Source organism: Gymnoscopelus braueri, assembly GCF_963280865.1.
Source record: "Gymnoscopelus braueri genome assembly, chromosome: 4".
Lineage (NCBI taxonomy): Eukaryota > Metazoa > Chordata > Actinopteri > Myctophiformes > Myctophidae > Gymnoscopelus > Gymnoscopelus braueri.
In genome coordinates, this window is record NC_137605.1 from 445,972 (window position 1) to 467,090 (window position 21,119).

At 40.3% G+C, this 21,119-nt stretch overlaps 1 protein-coding gene across 1 annotated transcript; it reads right to left on the minus strand.

The window, feature by feature from the left end:
• Positions 1–207: 207 nt before the first annotated feature.
• LOC308084504 (uncharacterized protein) lies at positions 208–20,696 on the minus strand (the record flags this gene model as incomplete). Its single annotated transcript, XM_080427168.1, has 8 exons — positions 208–248; positions 365–391; positions 508–522; positions 6,160–6,276; positions 12,441–12,716; positions 13,061–13,405; positions 14,039–14,176; positions 19,874–20,696. 8 exons carry the CDS (start codon positions 20,694–20,696, stop codon positions 208–210), a joined length of 1,782 nt encoding a protein of 593 aa, XP_080283294.1.
• Between the last annotated feature and the right edge of the window lie 423 nt (positions 20,697–21,119).

Consider the following 21,119-nt stretch of genomic DNA (forward strand, 5'->3'; position numbering starts at 1 on the left):
ACACATTAGAATAAAATCATGTGTTGATCTGGCATTTTGAACTCTTAACCTGTTGACTATAGCTTACAGTATGTGTAATGACACTTTGAGTATTACATTTTATTATGTCAATGTTTAAATATAAATAAATATATGATTTATTATTGACACTTAATTTAATTTAATTTAATCATATTACAATGACAGATGCAGTACAGTAGTTGGAACTCAGTACGTCATGGATTTGAACTTACCTTCATCTTCTTCCTCTGTATGGGAGAAAGATTACAGGTATGTTACACATTATGTTAACTCTTATAAACACTATAATTATATACATTTACTACATGAACATCATCTAAGAACATCATGGATTTGATCTTACGTTCATACTGAGGAGTCTGAGGATGCGCTGTATGGGAGAAAGATTACAGGTATGTTAAAGATCATGTTAACTCTTATAAACACTATAATTATATACATTTACTACATGAACATCATCTAAGTACATCATGGATTTGATCTTACCTTCTAACAGAACCGCTGTATGGGAGAAAGATTACAGTATGTTACACATCATGTTAACTCTTATAAACACTATAATTATATACATTTACTACATGAACACATGTTTGATCAATATAATCAATATATTGAAGAAGGTTTGACATGATCTGTAAAAAATAAGAGGCAAAAATATCCATCGCCGAGGCTACACCATAGCGCTGGGTGTCAGAAAGACAGACTATAGAGCGTGCCAAAAATCCTGAAAGGGGCGTCAACAAGTGTCTTTTGGTAGCAGTGGACATCTTTGAGGGGTATAAACCAGGTTGACTTAAGGGAGCATTTCACCACTGGAAGAAACTGCAATCACTCAATGGTAATAGTATTTGTAGTAGATAACAGTAGCACAATTTAAAATGTGCACCCTATGGCCAGAAAAATTATGAAATCTGTGTGTTTGACTAGGGTTTGACTGGACTGCTGCATTACTACAATGACCATAATGCTTTGGTGCACTGCACCTCCTTGTGGCAGGGGAGGTTGCATGTGGGTGTGATCTCCAACAACAACATCCAAACAGCATGCCAGTGTTGCCATGTCTGCTTATTATAAGCGGCTTCTTTCTAAAATGTAGTTGATATTTGGGCTTGTTTCCAAATGTTTTGATTTAAACCAGTGGTTCTCAAACATGTTCATGTATTTTTCCACAGACCCCCATCTGAAATTATAATTTGTGCCAGGGAGCCCCTAACAAATATGTGTCAAAAATATTCCACATTTTGCACTTTTTCCCCCTCAAGATTTTTTTGTAAATAGCAGATCTACAAGCTCACAATGGGTCGCGAAGCGTTGTGAGCTTGTAGATCGGCAATTTTCAAATATATAATATCCCATGTCAAGATAAAGTGCTCTTGGCCTAGTTATCTTCTTTTGGGCTTGTTTTCATAGACCTGGTTGCTTATTTCTCTCACAATATCTGGCAACACTGGCTGAAGAAAGTGTACCTCGCACACGTTCATCTAGTTACATATATGTCCAAGGATTCGTTAGTGATGTCATATCACTGACAAATCCTTGATATCTTTATGCAGTTCTACTTCCGTGTCGCATAGTAGTGACATCACTGTCGAATCCTTGGTATTATGATCCTAGCCTTTCGCGACGGTGTTTGTTTACCAGCGCTGCCACTCCACGCTGTATTTTTTTTTCACGCTTGCGCTTATGAAACACTACACAGGATTAATATTTCATGTCAACATTCAAGTACAACTATCAGAAGATAACTCAGGTAAAGTAATGCCTCACTCTGCAAGGGGGGTTGCCTGCTGGCCGCAGCTAATGGGAGTGGCCGAGTGGGGAAAGAAGGTTGAACAAAGTGTTACGGACACCCCATTGGGGCTGTCTTTGGAGCTGGTCTGACTGAGACGCGCCGAGGCATGTAGTGCGGAAAGGAATGACGTAACATCTCGTGACGTAAATAACGTCACGATGTATTCGAAGATTACTAGATATCTAAAAACACAGATTATACACAAAAAAAAAACAGGATCTTGTTTCTTGAGTCCTAAACTTCATTAAAATAAGATCTGGTTGCAACATCGGCGAAGTGTCCCTTTAACATTGCCCAAAACAAACATGTCTGCACTACTATGCCGCGCCCCCCCGTGGTGATGACGCGTTGGCACGCTCTATAGGCTATATCACCACAATAACATATTATATCTGGTTGTGTTTTCATCATGTACGTGACACCAGCTCATCATACATGTCCAGTGCTCCTCACAGGAGAGCATGCTGCGTTCACCGAGGCTTTAAAGGTTTAATGACATTCACTTTTACACCACATTCAAAGTCTTTGTCCTGGTCCTTCAAAAGTGTACAAAAAGTTTTAAGTGAAAATTCCATTCCAGTGATCAATGGTAGGTGTTTTTCTCTCACATTTCTAAAGCCTTTTCAACTGCAATGAAAAAAGAAATCTTTGCCTGCGGGTGTCGCTGGTGAGGGATTTTGCCTGTCAATCATCGCCTCTGCTCCGCCCCCCCCCCAAAGGAAAGGATAGTGGGAGGAGAGGGGCAGATTACTTTTCAGCCTAATTATTCAGAAAACCCCAGACCACAGAAAATCCACTGAATGTTCTAAGTTCAGGTTTTTTGGGTGTAATTGAGGTCATAAAACCCCAAATAAAACATTGAAAATAAAAAAAGTGAAAATGAATGTCATGATACCTTTAAAGTCAATAACACATCATTATGAACGTGCAAGGTTTTAACTACGTGGCTAAATGTAACGATATACTGTAGATAGACACTGCATGTACTTGACTTAATCCTCTTTACCCTGTAGGGCTCTCCATCTCACTCTCTGGGTTTTTGCTTCCTGCATATAGGCTTCAGCTAAAGGCAGCCAGAGCCATGTACCTCACCTTTCAAGTTAATAGGTTGTTTTCAGCCTTCGTTACCCATGAGTCACATAGAAAAACTTCCAAAACTATTTAACTCCAGCACGGGCGGCGTGTGCATGAGATGAGCACGACTACGTCTGTGCGTTAGTTTCACAGGACAGTGTCTGTCCCGCTGACAGCCTCACTGTCTCACTGATGTGTCTCTCACTGCAAATTAATTACTAATCAACATGTGAAAACAAGAGTGCTGCAAATAGCCGTGCCAGTACGCTACCAACGATGTTTAGTTTATTGAAGGATCAGTGGTCAGCAAAGCTTAGCCTGTTCATCAACGGAAACATTTTACTTCCAGTCAATTGAGTACTTTTGTCAAATTATAGGAGCAACAGTGTTTGACTTCCGGTCAATGGGCTTCAAAACTAAATAAGACTTTGTCAAGTATTGGAAAGTAAGTTCTGGTCGGTGGAATTTGAAATAAGAGCACAGTTGACCTGTAATATGATGATTTTGAAGAATGCTCTGTGTGTGTGTGTGTGTGTGTGTGTGTGTGTGTATGTGTATGTTTATGTGTGTGTGTGTATGCGCGCGCGCGTGCGTGTGTGGGGATGTGTGTGTGTGTGTGTGTGTGTGTGTGTGTGTGTGTGTGTGTGTGTGTGTGTGTGTGTGTGTGTGAACCCGTAGTCATATATAATATAGATCAGTGGTTCTAAAACTTTTTCATGTCAAGGACCCCCAAATGAAGTATTTGACCAGGGACCCCCATCTGAAAATATGTAGTGTCAACTGACCCCCATAAAGGATTTGTGTTTTAAAAACTGTCAAAACTTTCACATTTATTTCAAGATAAAAATATAAACAAATAGCGTTTTGCAGTGTTCGACGTTGTGAGCTTGTAGATCGGCTATTTTCAAATATCCGATGTACAGGGATAAAGTAGTTCAATCGGTTTTGATGCCATATTAATAGAGATGCTCCGATCGATCGGTCACCCATCGCGATCGGCCGATAATGCCTCTATCGGCTTTGGTCGATCTACATTCGATCACAGGTAAATTCACCGATCTGATCGCCATTGTATGGAGGAGTATTGTCTCTCGGTAAAACACCATTGAATGCAGAAGTGTTCTGTCTCTGTAACGCACAGTATCTCAGGCTGCAGCTCTAACCCCCCTCCCCCCCTACACACACACACACACACACACACACACACACACACACACACACACACACACACACACACACACACACACACACACACACACACACACACACACACACACACACACACACACACACACACACAGTGCTGACACAGAGAGAGGGAGACGCACACTGTCGCGCAGGAGGAGAACTAGCCCTGGTCTCAAAAGTGAAGTTGTTCACGTTGTAAAACATCTTGGATAGAGGACTGGAATAATAACTGATCATCATACATCTCAAATATAGGTCTACTACTAACCTTTGTTGCTGTTGTCATCTCAAATTGACCAGCCAATCTAAAATCCACCATTTTAGATTGTAATTCCTTGGATTAGATCAGAGTAGTATACTCGGTGGAATGCGTTCTCAACACAAATGCACATATTGCCAGTCAGCTGTAACACTAGCAGGCTAACGATGGCTCGTTGAGCCTGTGCATTTGACCACATGTCATAGCAGGCAATCAACAGCACTAATTAATGGCAGCTGTAAATGCTTGTCTTTGATGTCTTGTGTCTGTGTCTTGTGTGTTTGTGTGTATAATATCCAACTGAATGTTTTCTAGCCTAGATATAAAGTAAGTCCCTATAGAGCGTGCCAAAAATCCTGAAGGGGGCGTCAACAAGTGTCTTTTGGTAGCAGCGGACATCTTTGAGGGGTATAAACCAGGTTGACTTAACATTGCCCAAAACAAACATGTCTGCGCTACTATGCCACGCCCCCCCCCCCCGTGGTGACGACGTGTTGGCACGCTCTATAGACCAATTATTTGTTTACTAACATTGAGACTGGACGCACAGGTGATTGTTTCACGCAATCAATTCCCAACCTGTTGTTTTGGGGTGCGCTGCTTTCAGCACACCCCAACCCCCTCTTGTGTGTTGGCTGGTGAGGCACGTCCTAGCGAGACCTGACAGAATGGGTTTTATTGCGCGCAAACTGGTTCTCATCAGTGTGACGTCATCTGTTAAGGGGTCTGTAGAGCAGGGGTCTTCAACGTGGGGTGCGGGACCCCTAGGGGGTCCTCAGAGTTACTACAGGGGGGTCTCCAAATCTTTGTGTGATGGGACCTTTTTCTTTTATTTACATGAACCACTAGAGGTAGAGTTTAGAGGGAAAAAGAGCAGACCAAGTACGGAGCCTAGGGTCAAGTTTACTAAGTATTGAGAGTTTTAAATGTCTGATAAATACACTGATCACAGTGCTGTCAAACAAGTCTATGTTGTTAGTCTAAGTGCCTATTGAAAAGCGTCAGATTCAAAACAACAGTGCACAAGTGGACGGACAGGGGGCAAAACATACTCTCTCGCCAGGCTTTTCGGCCTCGCGGAGACAATAAGAGGCTTAAGTAATACGTGACTTCTGGTCTGTGGAGTTTAAAATAAGAGCACAGACAGCTGACCTAAAACATGCTGTTTTTGAAGAATGACAAGTTTTCACTGTTGCTACACTTAATAATATAAAATAACAAGTGTGAACCTGAACCATAGTCATATTGTATAGCTATTGAGATATTTGGCTTACATATTGAGGTATGATATTTTGTCTATCGTGCAGCCCCAGAATTTGCAAGTAGAAAGTAAAGTGTTAAAATTGTACCTATCATTTTATAATGCCAATTTACTTTTCGGGCAAGTAGAACATGACCTGTAATTGCCAGATGGCAATAACAATCATTAAATATATAAATACTGCTACAGTAGCACAATAAATAGAAGAATTTATGGATTTGACGCTGTGATCGGTAATATCGGGATCGGCAGATACTGCTTCCAGTGATCGGCCCCAAAAATTGTAATCGGAGCATCTCTACATATTAACACATTTAGCTGGGGACCCCCCTGGAACCCCTTCAAGGGCCCCACTTTTAGAACCACTGGTATAGGTATTGAGATATTATTTTTAGATTTTTTCCATATCGCCCCAGTGCACGCGCCCGTGAACCCCCCCCCCCCCCCCCCCCCCCCCACGTGCACCCTCCCCTAGGCTACGTTTTGTCCTGCAGGAAACCCTGAATCATTTAACATCTATGATGTTATAATCATAGATGGATGATTTATAAAATATAGACTCACTCTGATGCTTTTGCCAGTAGATGTATCCCACTGCTGCCACTAAGATGATGATGATCAGTATAACAATCCCTGCAATCCATCCTCCAGTTGATCCTCTCTCTGTGTGAATCACATCCTCTGAAACACAGTGAGCACAGAGTAAACATTATAACATGAATCAATAAATCCACAGTGGTGTTAACATGGTAGAGGTCTAATCCTAACCCTGTTCTAAAGCTCAGGTCTGTAGTTTATATGTTATTATGTGTTGGTGAGAGAGCTACGTAGGTTCAATGTACAAAGCTTTATAAATGGTTTAATAGTTGACAATCATGGATAAAATTTGCAAATGTTTCCATGTTAGATCATGACAACATAATACAGAATGTGATAAGATACATAACTGACCTATAAATGTAGTAAGTGTGTAATAATATCAGGTAGAAATACAAAAGTAAAGAAGTAGAACTACAAACAATACTTTATAAATGCTTTAAAGACTAATATTGTTCTGAATCAAAGTAGTAATACTTCCTGCTGTCATTATATATATATATATATATATATATATATATATATATATATATATATATATATATATATATATATATATATATATATATATATATATATATCAGGCATGCAAACAGCCCCAAGGTGAAAAAGGTGACATGTTGATTTCTTTCGGGTCAGGTGTCACACAATTGCCCTATTTGGGTTCAAGTGACTGTAGCTGAAAAGTGACACTTTTGCATGTCTGATATATGTATATATATATATATATATATATATATATATATACTATATATATACAAGCAAGCTGTGCTGCTGGAGCTGACAGTCCCGTGGGAAGATCGCTTGGAAGAAGCCTTTGAAAGGAAGCTCTCCAAGTACGCAGGACTGGTCAGTGACTGTCAGCAGGCTGGATGGAGAGCAAGGTGTTTCCCTGTGGAAGTTGGGTGCAGAGGATTTGCAGCCCGTTCCTTGGTCAGAGCCTTCAGTAGTTTAGGCATCGAGGGAGAGAGAAAGAGGAGAGCCATCCGCAGTACCACCGATGCGGCAGAGAGGGCCTCAAGATGGCTGTGGCTCAAAAGAGGGGAGCCATGGAGTCATGGTAGCTAGCTAGCCATCTGGACACAAGCTGGGGTCTGATCAGCCCCGGCTGGGTCACCTGGAGGAGGTCGTATGATGTTGTGAGACCCGAAACGTCCTATGATTCCAGGAACATCACTGAAGATGTGTCCAGATTAGGCATCAGTAGATGTATGTACACAGCAGAGGTGGGACAAAGTCCCTATGTTGCAAGTCCAAGTCGAGTCTCAAGTCTTTGCTCTCAAGTCCAGAGTCAAGTCCAAGTCAACACAGGCAAGTCCCAAGTCAAGTCCAAGTCCTGAACTTTTTGTTTCGAGTCCCAACCAAGTCCTTGCCTTTTGTTTCGAGTCCCAAACAAGTCCCACCAAGACATAATACTAATGAATGATAATGTAAAGATTTACATAAATCATGAGCATTTTCCACAATTTGCATTTATTATTAAACTAGGGTTCTGGAGTCCACCAACATAATGCAGATACTGTACTTTTCAATTTCCTCCGTGAGGACAGGGTTTAAAGGCAGATCTACAAGCTTATTGTGAGCTTGTAGATCTGCTATTCGGCTAATTTCAAATGGCCGAATGTATAGCTAAAAATTGAGTAAATGTACTTACGTGGAAAGTTACTTTGTTTCCACCACTGGTTATTATAGTTTGCACTTAGCACACACAGTAATGTTAATGTGAAGTAGGTCTTCTCTCTCTCTCTCTCTCCCCAGTTACAATAATGTTTTCCCTAAAACCATAAGCTATAACTGCTGGAGTCGTCATTTTCTTCCACCCAGACCTCCAGCAGCAGCGACGGCAGGAGTGAAGCCGGTATGTGTTTGTTTACGTGCAACACGTGGAACACAGGCGACGCTAGTACACGCTACTACATGATTAAGGTTACCAGTTTAAATTAACAGAAATTAAAAGATGTGTCCTGTATTGAACTGATACTTTAATGTCGGGGAATCAATACGAATTACAAGGCGATTTATGTGCTGTCCTCCTGTCTCGTTGTTGTTGTGTTACTGTCAATGGGACTGTGAGTTTGTCAGCGGTGCCATGTATCGTGAGAGAAATAAGCAAACCGACCCAAAAAAAACAAGCCAAAAACAAGCCATTTTTTTCTCCAAAATGTTGCGGAAAATAAGCGGACTTGGCAACACTATGCTAGGCGTCACTGACGGCCGGTTAGTTGATGCAACACTTTTTAAACATTTTAATATTATTTGGGCTTGCTGTAAGGTATTAAGTGACTTGAAAATGTTCAAGTCAAGAGGGCTCAAGTCAAGTCAAGTCTCAAGTCCTTGGCGTTCAAGTCAAGTCAAGTCTCAAGTCTTTGGCATTCAAGTCCCAAGCAAGTCCAAGTCTATTTTTGTCCCCACCTCTGGTACACAGTATATATATATATATATATATATATATATATATATATATATATATATATATATATATATATATAAACTAAGCGAGCCCTACAAGCAACAAGGTTTATGAAAAGAAGGCCAAACGCCTGCGCACTTCACCGGGTATGGTCTAGTAGTTAATAAGAATGCAGATCTACAAGCTCACATCTGCTATTTTTTGGGGGAAAAAAAAAAAAAAATCATGAAAGTTTGAGAACTATTGATTCAGAAGGCATTTATAGAATCGTCCTCAGGTCTTAAAGGGTTAAAACAAGTTTTTAGTCAACCTGTAACTCTATGTTGAATATAAACACATGATCATGAACCCTGCACTACATGTTCTTCAACATGGAGGTGTGTTTCCTTCTGCTCCAGTCTAAAGCCAAGCAGTTTTCATCATAGTGATTGAAAATACATGTAAGATGAGTTGTCATCTTGTGCTTCAGTAACATGCAAATGTATACATTTTGAAGCATGATAAATACAACGCAAAAGTAACTATAACTAGAAAAAGTGCTCCTCGGAGCACAGGTCTCCGCCAGGTCAGGTAGGCTATTGTGGCCTCCTGGTGGCGCTATGATAGGCCAACGTGAAAAGGGTGCCATGTCTTCTTAGGCCTTGCACGACAATCGGACACTGACTGCATTCATGATTTGAGGCATTTTGTTAAAAACATTTGTTTCGCTAAATTAGACCTGTTGGTGGCGCTATAACAGGCCAATGTTAAAAGGGTGGCATTTGTTCCTCAACATAGTGTGAATGTGTGTGCACAGTTTGAGCGCAATTGGACGCTGCGTTCATGATTTGCGGAATGTTGTTCAAAACAAGCCAATAATGAAAACTTTAGATGTCAATCTTAGCCAATCAGTATGGAATATGAAAAATCAAACACATCCGTCGTGATCACATGACTATAGAGATCATGTGTACCGATTTGCGTGAAATTTGGATAAAATTGGAAGGAGTAGTATAAAATAATGTGTTTTACATAAGTCGGCCTCCTGGTGGCGCTATAAAAGGCAGATGTGAAAAATGCAGGGCAAAGGTTTTTCCTTGACTTCTAGGGAGTGTGCATACAAAGTTTTACACGGATCGGTGCAGTTATAGGTAAAAACACGAATCGGCCTATTATAGCGCCACCATGAGGCTGATTTGACTAAATTCAAATGGTAGTTCTTCCTCGGCCTAATGGGACTGTGCGTGCAAAATTTCACGGAAATTGCATGCTGTGTTCATGATTTGAGGCATTTTGTTCAAAACGGAGCACTCCTGCAAACTTTGGAAGACATTTTTAGCCAATCAGGATGGAATATGAGAAATCTGAAAGACCCGTTTCGTTTAATGACTATAGAGATACTTTGTACCGATTTGCGTGACTTTTGGACAAAATCTGTAGGAGTAGTGTCAAAAAATGTGTTTTGCACAAATCGGCCTCCTGGTGGCACTATAAAAGGCCCATGAGAAGAATTTGGGGCAAAGGTTCTGAATTGGCATCCAGGGAATGTGTGTGCACAGTTTCGCTGCGATCAAGACAACGGTGCCAGAGATTAGCTGGTCACAGACGGACGGACACACGGACACACGGACACAAGGACGGACGGACGGACGGGGTGTAAAACATACTCTCTCGCCATGCCTTTCGGCCTGGCGGAGACAATAACGTAACTAGTTACTTTTGTAATGCAGTAACTAGTAAATTGACTAGTTACTTTTTGAGAGCAGTAACTATTAAGTAACTAGTTATAGACTCTTTCTCTCAGACATGGTGGATGGTCAGTGTTGTCAGATGTTTCACAAATATTGCTCAGTGGTCTGGCTGTTGGAATGTCTTCTTTCATCATGTTTAATGTACTTAGACATTGTTGTACAGGTTAGATTTCTATTGTTTTTCCCCCCATCTTTTTGGCCAGTAGGTGGCCTGTTGCACCATATTTGGTTACCTATCGAAATCTGTTACCTGCCCCACATTTTGTATATACAGGCATGCATAATAATGCATTACAGATGAGTCTGTTAACCCTGTTAATGAATGAACTGATACAAATGAAATGTTGTGAGCTTGTAGATCTGCTATTTCCACTATTTTGTAACACATTTGGTGTATAAAATATTAAATATGGTGTATTTTGGCCATACTCCATGTTGCTATAATGTCAGTGGTTCTCAAACTTTTTCATAGACCCCCAAAATGATATGTATTTGGCTGTGGACCCCCATCTCAAAATATTTTGTTCCAGGGACCCCCAGGAGCAAAGATTTGAGTTAAAATATATATGATATACTCAAATCTTTGTATATATATATGTGTATGTATATATATATATATATATATATATATATATATATATATATATATATATACACATATACATATACATATATACACATATATATATATATGTATATGTATATATATATATATATGTGTATATATATATATATGTATATGTATATATATATATATGTGTATATATATATACATATATATATATATATATATATATATATATATATATATATATATATATATATATATATATACATATACATATATACACATATATATATATGTATATATATATATATATATATATATATATATATATATGTATATATATATATATGTGATATATATACATATATATGTATATATATATATATATATATATATATATATATATATATATATATATATATATAGTGTGTGTATATATAAAGATTTGAGTTAAAAATGTTCGCTTTAAAAAATATATATATATATAAATATATATATTCAAAGAAGTGTCAGAAATGTTCACTGTTTTTCTAAAATAGCAGATGTACAAGCTCATAGCGCGGCATGAAGTGACGTGCTATGAGCTTGTAGATCTGCTATTTTTGAATAGCCAACCAAAGTGCTAATATATTATACAGCTAAAATAACAGATGCTTTCCTAGTTTGAATGGGTTAAATAGCAGGACCTGTCTCAGTCATGCTGAAAGACACATGCAGTAAAATAGATACTGTCTATAATTCTATTTATAGAATGTATATAGAATGTTACAGTGAATACAGTGTGTAGTATTTATAGAATGTATATATAATGTTACAGTGAATACAGTGTGTATTATTTATAGAATGTATATAGAATGTTACAGTGAATACAGTGTGTATTATTTATAGAATGTATATAGAATGTTACAGTGAATACAGTGTGGTATGTATAGAATGTATATAGAATGTTACAGTGAATACAGTGTGTAGTATTTATAGAATGTATATAGAATGTTACAGTGAATACAGTGTGTATTATTTATAGAATGTATATAGAATGTTACAGTGAATACAGTGTGTATTATTTATAGAATGTATATAGAATGTTACAGTGAATACAGTGTGGTATGTATAGAATGTATATAGAATGTTACAGTGAATACAGTGTGTAGTATTTATAGAATGTTACAGTGAATACAGTGTGTAGTATTTATAGAATGTATATAGAATGTTACAGTGAATACAGTGTGGTATGTATAGAATGTATATAGAATGTTACAGTGAATACAGTGTGTAGTATTTATAGAATGTATATAGAATGTTACAGTGAATACAGTGTGTAGTATTTATAGAATGTATATATAATGTTACAGTGAATACAGTGTGTGTAGTATTTATAGAATGTATATAGAATGTTACAGTGAATACAGTGTGTAGTATTTATAGAATGTATATAGAATGTTACAGTGAATACAGTGTGGTATGTATAGAATGTATATAGAATGTTACAGTGAGACAGAGGTTCTTCAAGGTGTTAAACAGTGATGTAAATATCCATTACCTGAGATGTAATGTTGTGTCTCAACAGTGTGGTTGAAGCGTGGCAGGTGAACTCTACAGGTCACAAGACCTGCTGTCCTCACTGTCACATTCCTCTGGACATCATAACAGTGTTGAGAAGGTGTGTCTGTCACTGAGGGTCCAGCAGTGATGTTGTTTCCATCACCGTCCAGCCAAGACATCTCAGGTTGTGGATACCAGCACCCAGAGTCACATGACAAAGATACACCACCGTCTGTTGGTCCATTTGAAGAGATCACTGGCTGAGACCCTGACCCTGTAAACACACATAAACATGATTATCTATCCATCCATCCCATAGAAACAGTTCAGGAGTTTATTTTGAGAAGTCTTGTTCAAAAAACAAAACAAAATGTAATGAAAGCTATTTTGTCTTGCTCTTTTCTTGCTTGTCATTTGAAGGTTAATTTATCATGCTTACACATGAAATGAAAATCGTACTCAGGACCAGCACTGTACAATACGTCTAAAATAAACTAAAAACAGTGATAAGCATATATTTTAAAACATACTGGAGTACAGTTGATAAAACACTGAACATCCTATTAAAACAGCAGTGTCCAGCATGTGTCCATTCATGTGTAAGACACTGAAACTTACCAACAAGGAGCTGGATCAAAGTGCTGCTGTACACGTGTGGAGCAAAACATCTGTACTTCCCCTCGTCTGAGAGCTTCACCCTGGACAGTTTCAGTGACATGTTACCATTACGCAGCGGATCATGAAACAGAGACGTTCTGTCTGTGTACAACGGGTTCAGTTCTATGTCATGTGTGAAATGTCCATCTTTGAGGAGATTAATGAGCTTCGGCTTCAGGTCAGGTCTGGACCACTCCACCGTCTTCGTCTCCATGTTGAACGGTGGTTTAATGAGACATGGAAGGATCACATCATCTCCCTCTTTGACCAGGATGTCCTGAGAAGACCCGATCACCTGATATTGTCCTTAAAACAAAACCAAATGAAGCACTAAGTTAGTTCATGATGCTCACTGGACTCATACTGTAATCAGCTGTCAGTCAGCTGGTTGTTTACAAACAGCCACACTAACTTTTCTACATGTCAATCACAAGCTCTGTTCTGTGATCAACCATTAGACATCCGGTTCTGGAGCTATAATAGAAATATAAGGTTTCCGGATGTCTTCAAAGTCAGATCATCACATTTAATGTTTTTTTTAAAGACATACATTTATTTTAAAAATACACTTATGCAGGGTTGAAAAGTAACTAAGTACATGTACTCAACTCAAGTACTGTAGGCCTACTTAAGTACAATTTGAGGTACCTTTACTGTACTGGAGATTTCCAATTTGCAATACTTTTACTTCTACTACATCTCCACAATTATTTGAAAACTTTAGTTACTATGTAGATTTTGATTATTATCACAAGACCACTTCAGCCCTATTTAAACTTTGGCAATTTAAAATAGCATATCTACAAGCTCACAACACCATGCGTTGTGAGCTTGTAGATCTGCTATATTCAAAGGATTTTTATACATTTTATACAATTGAAAAGCTCTGGTCCACAGCATTAGAAGGAGAGCAGAGCTAACTAAACCGTGTTATCTTACCTGTGACAGATGTGTAACAGCTGCTCCACGTCATCAACAACATGTAGAAATAAATACATGATTTAGCAGTTAAAACGCTGAGTGAGAAGAACAATGAGACGGACTGAACCGCCATCTTGTCTTGTTGTTCAATTCTAACTTTCGTTTTCATTCATGAGTTTGTAACCATAGTAACCGCGCTGTGTTCCGTCATCAGATATAAGACTTCCGGTGGACGATCTCTTCAGAATAAGAGTATCCTCTAAAGTAAAAAAGAAGCAAAAAACAATTCATTTGCACATTAAAACTATACATTAAGCATTTAAACGAATGCACTTAATTTATAATAGAAAATGAACTTACCAAACCATTATTATACCAAAAGAAACGAAACGATTATACCAAACTAAACAAGTTTTAAACCAGGGGAATCATTTAGGAGATGCACGGCGCCAGTGGTTCCGGTTGCTGCTTCCGGCCACATGATGACGTACGTTATTTCCGCTCATTAGCCTGGGATCAGGCAAGCCCCCAGAGTTGCTGAGAAACATTGAAGCTGCCACCCCAGTGGCCAAAGCTGGAACTGCAGGCGGGGAGAAATACATGCACGCGCAAAACATACTGAGATATATTTATATTTATACAAATAAATATGTAAACATATTATACAAACATACATATGCATTTACATATAAATATGCATCTCGAGTGTATTTAATAAATATCTCGCGTTCAATCCTTGACACACGGGCTGCCGTAGAACGCAAAAAGGACACTAGTGCGCATGCTCATAACTCTACGGGTGGTCAAAATCGAACCAATAATTCTACTTCCGGCAGGTTTCCGGGTGCTTCAAAACGCCACTGAGCACATTCATTGAAATGATAGCTGGGGGCGGGGCAATCCGCCCTCTAGTTATATTATACCTCTATGGGATCAGGTCCCAGGCTAATGAGTTTGTGTTGCTTTGTGTACAGTAGTCAGTAGATGTCGCTGTTGCTCTTGTAACAAGGTTACAATTATAGTTTTATTTTCATGGTTGAAAGTCCACCAACTACTGAATGGTCTTTATTTTATTACATTAGGTCCATGTTTATTTTTCATTACAACAGTTGATACCTGTACAGAATACTGTCTCTTTAAGACTTCACTGCAGTCGATAGTTAATGGCGTCACAGCTGCGCGTCCCTCTCAGGACCATAGAGGTATAATATAACTAGAGGGCGGATTGCCCCGCCCCCAGCTATCATTTCAATTGATTGATTGATTGATGTAGTTTATTTAGTAAGACATGAGAATAGTACATGACAGTACATAACAGTACATGGAAGTACAAATTCACAATACAAGGTCTACTAAACTGGAACTCTCATTAAGCACTAAGCTTGTTTAAGATGAGACCCCCATGCACACAAATCATGATGAAATATAAGGCAGATAGATATACAGACTACTATACAGAATGTCATACAATCAGCTTTCAGGTTATGGTATGAAGAATATATATATATATATATATATATACAAAAGAGGAAAATGAAGGAGGGGGGGGGTAGGGGGGGTAGGTTAAGACTTAGACAGGGGTCATTTTCGAATTGCAGCCTCCTGAAGGTGTATCTTTAGGGCAGTTTTGAAAGTGAGTAGGGTTTTACACTCCTTTACTCCTTTTGGTAGGGCATTCCACATTTTCGATGAATAGCATGAGAACGAGTTCATTCCCTTAGTTGAGCCAAATCTGGGTTGAACATGATTTGTGGAGCTGCCTCTGGTGTTATGATCATGGACTTCATTAACATTTTGGAAGTATCTTCTACTACTCAATCAGAGAGCCGTCCCTTTTGCTCTTAGGAACAACTCACGGCCAAAGCACTGCTCCACCCATAGAGGCCCGCTTTGCGGCGAGATCAAAGCGTGACGCTACTCTCTCTTCTACACTCTGGCAGAGACCCATGTGCCATACACCTTATCTTAGCAACAACGAAAGCGCTCACTCTCATTGGTCGTGTCATCCTGAGGACCGTTTTTTCAAGGGGGGGGGGGGGGCTGCGCGGTCCATGGCTCGGTGCCCCCCGGGAGCGTTTTGTCAAGGGGGGGGGGGGGAAGCCCTGCTTCTAAATTTCGCAGATTTTCGCCGTTCTTTTTTCCCCACGCCATTTGGTGCCCCCCCCCCCCAGGTTGGTGCACTGTGCTTCAGCACCTAAAGCCCGTTGGATAAGCCACCACTGTGAGCTGGCTATGTTAAACATCTTATCAACAACCTGTATGAACGTTAGTGTGGTCAATGTCATCAATGCAATCTAATTAGCCCGTTGAACAGTGTTATTTTGGTGTATTTTGTGGGTTTTTGTCACACAATGTCACGTCCAAATGATCACCAGCCTTGGAGAGACACAGTGCGGCTGCAGAGTTCATGTGCAACCTCTAATAAGTCAACATGTTGAAAAATCTTTAGAAAACAGCTGATCTACAAGCTCACAACAACTCGCAAAGCCACGCGTTGTGAGCGTGTACACTGGCTATTTTAAAATAGCCAAAGTATATAGGGATACAGTGGTTAATGCAGGTTGTGTAATAATTTATGTATATCATTTATATACATCTACAGTTTACAACAGGACAATTTTTGCCTCTGAGATGTAGTCGAGTAGAAGTACAAGTACTGAAAATTGAAGATAACCCAGTAAAGTTAAAACCCCTCACATTTGTACAGTACTTGAGTACAAACAAATGTACATTATCTATCTATCTATCTATCCATCAGCATAAAACGAATATTCTATCTATCTATCTATCTATCTAACTATATATCTATCTATATCTAGCCTGTCTGTCTCTCTGTGAACACATTACTTAATAAGATGTATGATGATTCATTATATTATATGATTATTAGATAATGATTATACGTGCCCCATGATTATTATAAGATCATATATCTTAATCAAATATAATAATCATATGATATAGAGCTTCGGCCGCGCTAGTTCTAGTTTTGACAAATACAGGGGGATCCCAATGTTGTGGTGTATCTTGAAGACCAGGCCCATAGCAAGTTGCTGTACTCTGTCCTCAACCCTAAGCCATCCAATCCTAGCAAAATGAGCAGGGGTTAGATGGGTTTTGTGATTGAGGCCAAGAAGTAGCCTTACAAGTTTGTTTTGGGATGTTTGGAGCCTTGTTTTTAAGGCCTTGGAGGTGTTGTGATACCATGAAGTGCATGCATAATCATAATGACCTTGAATGAGGGCCCCTGCAAGAATCTTTAGAGTATTCTTACTGACTAGACGATCAATCCTCCACAAATAGCGTGTTGTTTGGTTGACATTTTTGATCACTTTTTCGGCGTTTTTGTTACCAGAGAGGTTTGCCTCCAAGATGGAGCCCAGGTAGGTAATTTCATCCTTTCTTTTGATGACATCATCACCCACTTTGATCGTGAAACTCTCTGCCTTGCTAAGGTTAGGACTGGACCCGAAGAGGATGGATTCAGTTTTACCCAGGTGTAATGAAAGTTTGTTGTCAGAGAGCCAGATGCAGATCTTGTTGAGTTCGGAGCTGAGAGTTTTCTCAACCTGCAGCCTGTCCCTGTCCGAGACTAGCAGGGCCGAGTCATCTGCGAACAGGAACAGTTTGCAGTCGCAGGCTGATGACATATCATTCACATACAGGAACAGTAAAGGTTCTAGTATACTTCCTTGTGGGACACCACAAGTCACAGGGAGGGGGGGGGGGGACTGGGTGCCGTTTACTTCCACCACTTGCTCCCTCCCTTCCAGGTAGGATCTCATCCAGTTCACTGACGTATCATCAAAACCTATTGCTTTGAGCTTATTGATCATAATTGGGTGATTAACGGTGTCAAAGGCCTTCTGGAGGTCCAGCATGACCATGCCGCAATATTTGCCCTTGTCGACATCTTGTTTGATAGAGTCGTTCAAATAGAGAAAGCATGTGTCAGTGGAGTGGTTTGTTCTGAAACCAGATTGGAATTTGTAGATTAGATTTTTCTCGGCAAGATACTTATCGACCTGTTCATAGACTATTTTTTCCATGACTTTCGAGATGGAGCTAAGAATAGAAATAGGGCGGTAGTTGCCAGGGTCTAATTTGTTTCCTTTTTTGTACAGAGGGGTCACCCTTGCTTTTTTTAGATCGTTAGGGACCCGTCCCTGTATGATGGAGAGGTTTATTATGTGGGTAATGATTGGAGCAATGGAGGCGGCTGAGTCTTTTAGAAATTTGGCGGGGATATTGTCGAGGCCTGTGGCTTCGTGTTGATGAAGAGCACTCAATTTTTTAAACACCTCTTCTGTTTTCACAGGGGAGAGTTTAAAATCATCTGTTTTTCGTAAAATGAGTCAACATACTCTTCACCATAGCACCCAGAGTGAGGGGGTAGTTTTTCAACCAAGTTATGGTCGTGAAGAATATGTTGAGGATTTTACTCACTTCATGTTTGGATGTGATGAGAGTGTCATTCACCTTGAGGCTTATGTTTGTAAACCTGGTTTTCAATTTCTTGCTGCAGCCTAGTAGGTTGTTGAATAGCTTCCAAAGCTCTCGTGGTTTGCTTTGATTTTCCTCAATTTTGTCATCGAGGAAGCTTTTTTCTGCTAATAGGAGCATGCCATTAACCTTGTTTCTTAGCTTGTTTTTTTCTTTTTCAAGTTTAGCTACGTGGGATTCGAGGACTTTGTTAAAACATTTGGCGAGTTTGATCCAACTTTTATGAAACTCAGAACACTTTTTGTTTCTGACTTTCATGCCAGTAAGGATGTCCGAATTCATCCATGGTACCGAGCAGGTTTTGACCCTGATGGTTTTCATGGGAGCCACACTGTCCAAAATTTTAATGAATTTGGTTTTGAAACCAAGCCAAGATTCGTCTACCTGTGTGCTGTTTAGTACGTCGGACCAGTCCAGTTCCTCTAGCCTGTGATCTAAGTCCTCACTCTTATAGTTTTTGAGGTCTCTGATCGTGACTGATTTGTGGTAACCGGTCTTAGGTTTACGTTTCTTTCTGGTGCAGAAGATCATGTTATGATCACATGCCACAGGTAGAAACACCACTATTGAGGATTTTGTCCTTGTCCATTTTTAGAATGAGATCTATGGTAGTTTGAGTGGAAACACACAGCCTTGTGGGCTGAGTGATCAACTGGTGGAATGAGTGCCGATGACAAAACCCCTTGAATGACTTATACACTGACGCTTCCTTACGGAGCATGTCTGTGTTAAAGTCACCAAGAAGTATCGTCTCCGCATATTCCACCTTAGCTAAACACTCCTCAAGTCTTTCATAGAAATCAGTCTGGTTAGGAGGTCTGTATATGGTACCGACTAGCACAGGTTTGGCATTTTTAAAAATGATCTCGACCCACACAGCTTCAATGGCTGCATCCTTCAGGTCTTCGCGAAGGATGCAGTCATTGTCATTATGTACATACATGCATACACCACCCCATTTCTCCCATTAATGCTCCTATCATTTCTGAAGAGTTTGTAGTTTTCAATCTCAATCTCAGAGTCCTTTATCGTATGATCAAGTTTAGTTTCAGAGAAAGTTAAAATGTCAACCTTACCATCATAAAACATCTGCTTGATTTGTGTTAGCTTGTCTCCTACAAGGGAATTCACATTGAGGTGGATCATGTGCAAGCCTACACTGAACGATTTGATCATTTGATCAATGGAGAGATGTTTGTCCACTGATAGATCAAGTTGAGGAGCAGTATCGGGGGGGGAGGGGGGTGTTGTGGTGTTAGCGTCCATCAAAGCATCTGTTCCGTCGTAGGCAACCAGCTGTGGGGGTTGGGGGGAGGGTGGGGGGTTGGCGGGGGATGAGTCGCGGGGGACCCAGCACGGCCTCTGCTCGGACGCTGGCCGTGGAAGGAACCGTAGGTTGAAAACGGTGCTTCAGGGCCTCTGCTCCCGTAAAAACAGCTAGGTGACTCCTTGGCTCCGCGTCCTCGGCTACGCTGCGTCTCCCGGTTGATCGCCGTGGTACGTCGGTGCAAGCGTCCTCGTCGACGGCTGCGGTGGAATCAACGTGGGTGTTTCGGTTGATCATCGGGGTTGATTCGCCTAGTTGAGTTGGCGGGGAGCCATCGGTGTTGTCGACGTAGCTAGCTTTGGTAGCAACGTTAGCTCCAGTGATCCGGAAGTTCTTTGTTGCAGTTTGGCTTTGTTGTTCCCCGTTGCTAATGGCAACGTTAGCCACAGCTGCTAGCCTGTTAGCTTCAGCCGTAATCAGAGTGGATTGCCTTGTGGTTACTGGGCCAGGGTTTGTGGCAACGTCTCCGGAAAGTAGTACTATTATGCAGAAACAAGTCTTGCGATTAAATCTACCATTCAGGGGTTTGTTTCTTCGCTTCGGGTTGGCTGTGAGGATCGAGTGAATCGATGCAGTGCCGTAGCCTGGATGTTTCTTCTCGGATCCAGTAGCTAGGTAGAAGTCACTGTGTGATTCCACCTTTTCTTTCTCGTACAATTCCTTATCCCTCTGGTGTACAATCCATGCGGAGTTGAGGTAGGAATCCATAATCCACAGGATGAGAATAAGGAAAATGACGGGGGGACGCAGTTGGGTTCTCCTCAGAAAGACTAGCCTTTTTGTTTTGATTTTTCTGGAGAGCTTGCGGGAGCTCGCGAGAGAGCGATTGTCCATGCGACTGTTCATGTCGGCTGCCGGAAGCAAGTCCTAAGGAGATACTGAGATACTGTATGTGAAGTACAGATAGACAGCTCTGACAGACAGACAGACAACAACATGTAGAATGCCCTTCCAACAGACATATAAAGTGTGACTCCTCACCCTCCATAAGAGCACCTGTCTGCTGCTCTGCAATTTGTAACTGGTCCTAGAAAAGTCCTCCCTTGACACCAGAAATGACCCCCCATGAAATAAAGTATAATACACTTTATTTGGAGTGATGTGTTTCATCACCCATAAGTCATGAGCCGAGCGTGCGTGTGTGTGTGTGTGTGTGTGTGTGTGTGTGTGTGTGTGTGTGTGTGTGTGTGTGTGTGTGTGTGTGTGTGTGTGTGTGTGTGTGTGTGTGTGTGTGTGTGTGTGTGTGTGTGTGTGTGTGTGTGGTTGAGC